The 3,449-nt window shown below is 40.3% G+C and overlaps 1 protein-coding gene across 2 annotated transcripts; it reads left to right on the top strand.

The window, feature by feature from the left end:
• The first annotated feature begins 309 nt into the window (after positions 1-309).
• Positions 310-3,421, top strand: LOC101852239. 2 transcript variants are annotated; one of them, XM_005097291.3, is made up of 2 exons: positions 310-743; positions 1,854-3,421. In XM_005097291.3, the coding sequence occupies exons 1-2, from the start codon at positions 639-641 to the stop codon at positions 3,336-3,338; spliced, it is 1,590 nt and encodes a 529-aa protein (XP_005097348.1). In that variant the 5' UTR covers positions 310-638; the 3' UTR covers positions 3,339-3,421. The 2 variants fall into 2 exon arrangements, with proteins under 2 accessions (XP_005097348.1, XP_035825404.1); XM_035969511.1 differs by having other exon boundaries at positions 310-784.
• Positions 3,422-3,449: the final 28 nt, after the last annotated feature.

Below are 3,449 nucleotides of genomic sequence, written 5' to 3'. Positions count from 1 at the left end.
ACTAAGGATGTTAAACAATGCTACGGACGATTGGACAGTAATAGTAATAGCTATCATTAGAATCCATTTGGAGCTCTTTACTTTTTATCCGAATTTGCACGATGTAACAACTAGGAAATTGCTTGTTTCATGCTAGAGGCGCTGTTCATATTTATTTTCTTCTCCATAGTTCACAAAATGTCCTTTGGATGGCTGGGGGAGTTGTGCAAGTGTGTGTGTGTGTGTGTGTGTGTGTGTGTGTGTGTGTGTGTGTGTGTGTGTGTGTGTGTGTGTGTGTGTGTGTGTGTGTGTGTGTGTGTGTGTGTAGGGGGGGTATATAATAATAATATAATAATTTAAACGACATTAATGGCTCCATTAAGTAAATACGCTAGTTCAGAGGTGCTGTTAGGCCGCTTAACAGAACTGAAAGCATATTATAGGCCTAATAATTATATTATACATGCTGTCTTTGTTTTGGACAAAACTCGAGAACATTCAGAGGCATCACCGGGGCAGAGAACTGCTGTACGTAGAATTACGCTGCACGAATAAGCTTTAGGCCTACATCTTGAAAAATTATTAGACAACAACAACTACTATATATATAAAAAGCACCCCTTAAACTGAACAGGAATTGCAAACACATCAAATTAAAAATGAAATTGAAATTGAAATCTGGGAGAACTAGCCTGGTGGTATTCATCTGCTATTTTCTCACCCAGTGTGCATCGGGTTACAACAGAGATGAGATGGAACTCATGGTAAGTACTGATTCAAATGGCGGGTAGCCTTACACTGTGCCGTAAGTATCGTATTTTAAAATGTGTATTATTCTTGTCAAAGACTTACTTTACATGTATAAGCCCTGCCTTTTACACGGTGCTTTCTTTTTGTTTTTGAATGACTCCATAACGCCCGACTTCACAAAGACAAATTGATTTTTTTCAAAGCACACCACCAAGCCAAGTTATTCATTTTGTTGTCTGTTTGTTTGTTTTTAAAGAGCATTTAAAAAATCATGTATCTATTTAATAAAATTATAATTTTGTTGTTGTTGGTATGTTCGCTTCATTGTCGTATCTTTTTTAAACCTCGTATCATCTGTTTATCAGGCCTATACTTTTATTTATTTTGCTGTTGTTGCCTGTATGCTCTCATTATTTTGTACCCTCACTCATTTATCATAAGCTACTTTTATTCATGTTGTTGTTGTTGTTATTGTTGTTTTTGCTGTTGTTGTTGTTGTTGATGATGATGCTGTTGTTGTTGTTGTTGTTGTACGTTTGTTCATTCATATTGTATTTATGCATCTCTATGATGAAAAATCCAAGCAAAACCAGGCATGCGCGGGGAAGGGGGGGTGGGGGGTGCCTTTGTCGAATACTGGAGGTATCCCTAAAATTGTGTCTTAGAAAATGCATTCTCTTATAAAACTAAATTAGTAATAATCTTAAACAAGTTAGTGGAACAATGGCGTGTGATGGCATGATTACACTATTAACACAGAAAAGATTTTCTTTCTTCTACTTAATTTTGTGTGGACATCTCGTATGAAAAATAAAATATTCTAAGCTAAGTTTTATATCGGAGCATCTAGAAACTAAGAACAGTCTTTAATCATTAAGTTTTCCTTGATTTTGAATATAATATACGGATCTCAAACATTGAGCTTGCTTGACTTTGTTTAGGTTCAGTCTGTTAAAAAAGCAAAGATTCCTAATTATTACTTATTGACTTAAGACACGCCTGTATATGTTATAGATTCCAATGCTTTGCGGAAAAATGATACATGTACACTTTTAAAGTGATCAAATATGTTCGAAAACCTCATGTGATGAACACTCTCTTATCATTTACTCTTGTTTCCTCAGCGAAGTGAGATGAACGAGAAATTTGACATTCTTTTCAACGAAATATCTCGTTTGAAAGAAGCCTTAACAACAGGAGGGCAGCCTTGTGAAAACCAAGAATCTGTTTCACACCAATTTTTAGAGATACCTGCTCCGAGCATTATCGTCTTGTCCGCAAAAAGAGAGGTCAGTCTCCGAAAGATCAAATTCACCGTGACTTATAAGCTGAGCGTGGACGTGGTGCCAGACGTTTCCTGGTTTCGTAATGACGAACAAGGCTCAGGACTTGATGACGTCGTAGACAAACGAGTTGACATAGGAGATGGTTATGTTCGAGAGACAAGTGCCGTCACGGACAGTGACAGAGGATATGCCAATGTTTTCGTGCGATTGGCAGAACCTACTTTTGGGGAGGTGGTTTTGGAACTTAGAAATAGTCTTAGAACTAACACAACAGAGTTAAGTGTTCCCGGTTCTATGCTAACATTAATACCGGTGCCAGCGGGGGACATTACGTACAACCCTGGTCATAACGCAAAGGTCAGGGTAATTATTCCTAGAGTGAACGACGATTCTGAGTCGGGGAGTACGCTTAAGCTGAATACAATTCTGTACGATGATGTATCCAGAGAACTGAAGTATGGAGAAGGCACAGGAGACTTTGTGCAATATGCGGACACCAAAGATTTCATAGAAACACAAGAGATGGAGTTGTTACTAAGCACGTCAAATGGGTCGCCGAGGGGCTTGCTTGTGTTCACAAATACTATTCGTACAAGAACAAGGAGTGATCTTATTGCAGGAGGACATGTAGTCACCCAAAGGGTTCTGAGACCCTCAAACGAAACCCTGCCGTTCCCAGAAGGATATCTTGGTTTCTTGCGAATGCCTCGTTCTTCTCACGATCCAAATGTCACCGTTACGAAATGCAATTACGCAGATCGAGGTTGTGAGATATCTTGCTCCGTCTTTGGAAATAACGTCACAGATTTCCCCATATACAGGATAGGCGAGAATGGTAGCAGGAGGGTGATTCCCTACAACACGTCAACGCTCTACGGAGGCTATAGCGTAAAGAGTCACGCTGTTGTGAAACCTAACCCTAGGGGGGCGGGTCAAGTCACGTACGAATGCGTAGCGAAAGACGCCGATGACAACACAGCTTCGACGTACAACGTTGTTAACTTCTATTTACCACTGAAATTTGACAGCGAAGCTTCTGGACTTTGGTTCACCGATCCTCATACCATGATGGTGAGCTGTGTTGTTAGAGTTGCCCCAATCACAGGGGTGCAATTCAATTTTAATACGAAGCTCGATTCAGGCTGGCGATTTGGTGAGGATCCTGACAGTGTGGAGATTATCCCAGATGGTTTGAACGCCACCAAGGTCATCACCATTGACCCCAAGAGTGGCCACTTCGAACATGAGATCTGCGAGGCAATGCAGCCAATTGAAGACTCTGGTTATAATTTGCGTGTGGTGCTGAGGCTTCAACCGTCCTAACATGGAGATTTGAAACTCTTTATAAGATAAGATACATCTTTATTGTCCAGATCCTGGCACGTTGGTTTGGTGTTTCACCACGCACACACACACACACACACACACACACAC

This window comes from Aplysia californica, unplaced genomic scaffold (assembly GCF_000002075.1).
Source record: "Aplysia californica isolate F4 #8 unplaced genomic scaffold, AplCal3.0 scaffold00151, whole genome shotgun sequence".
NCBI lineage: Eukaryota > Metazoa > Mollusca > Gastropoda > Aplysiida > Aplysiidae > Aplysia > Aplysia californica.
This window is presented reverse-complemented; position numbering and strand designations above follow the sequence as displayed.

What these genes read in the sequence shown, in the direction of transcription:
- LOC101852239 (XM_005097291.3), top strand. Translation starts at nt 639, where the DNA reads ATGAAATTGAAATTGAAATCTGGGAGAACTAGCCTGGTGGTATTCATC. An exon ending in GAGATGAGATGGAACTCATG is followed by an intron (nt 744 to 1,853) that starts GTAAGTACTGAT and finishes TTGTTTCCTCAG; the next exon opens with CGAAGTGAGATGAACGAGAA.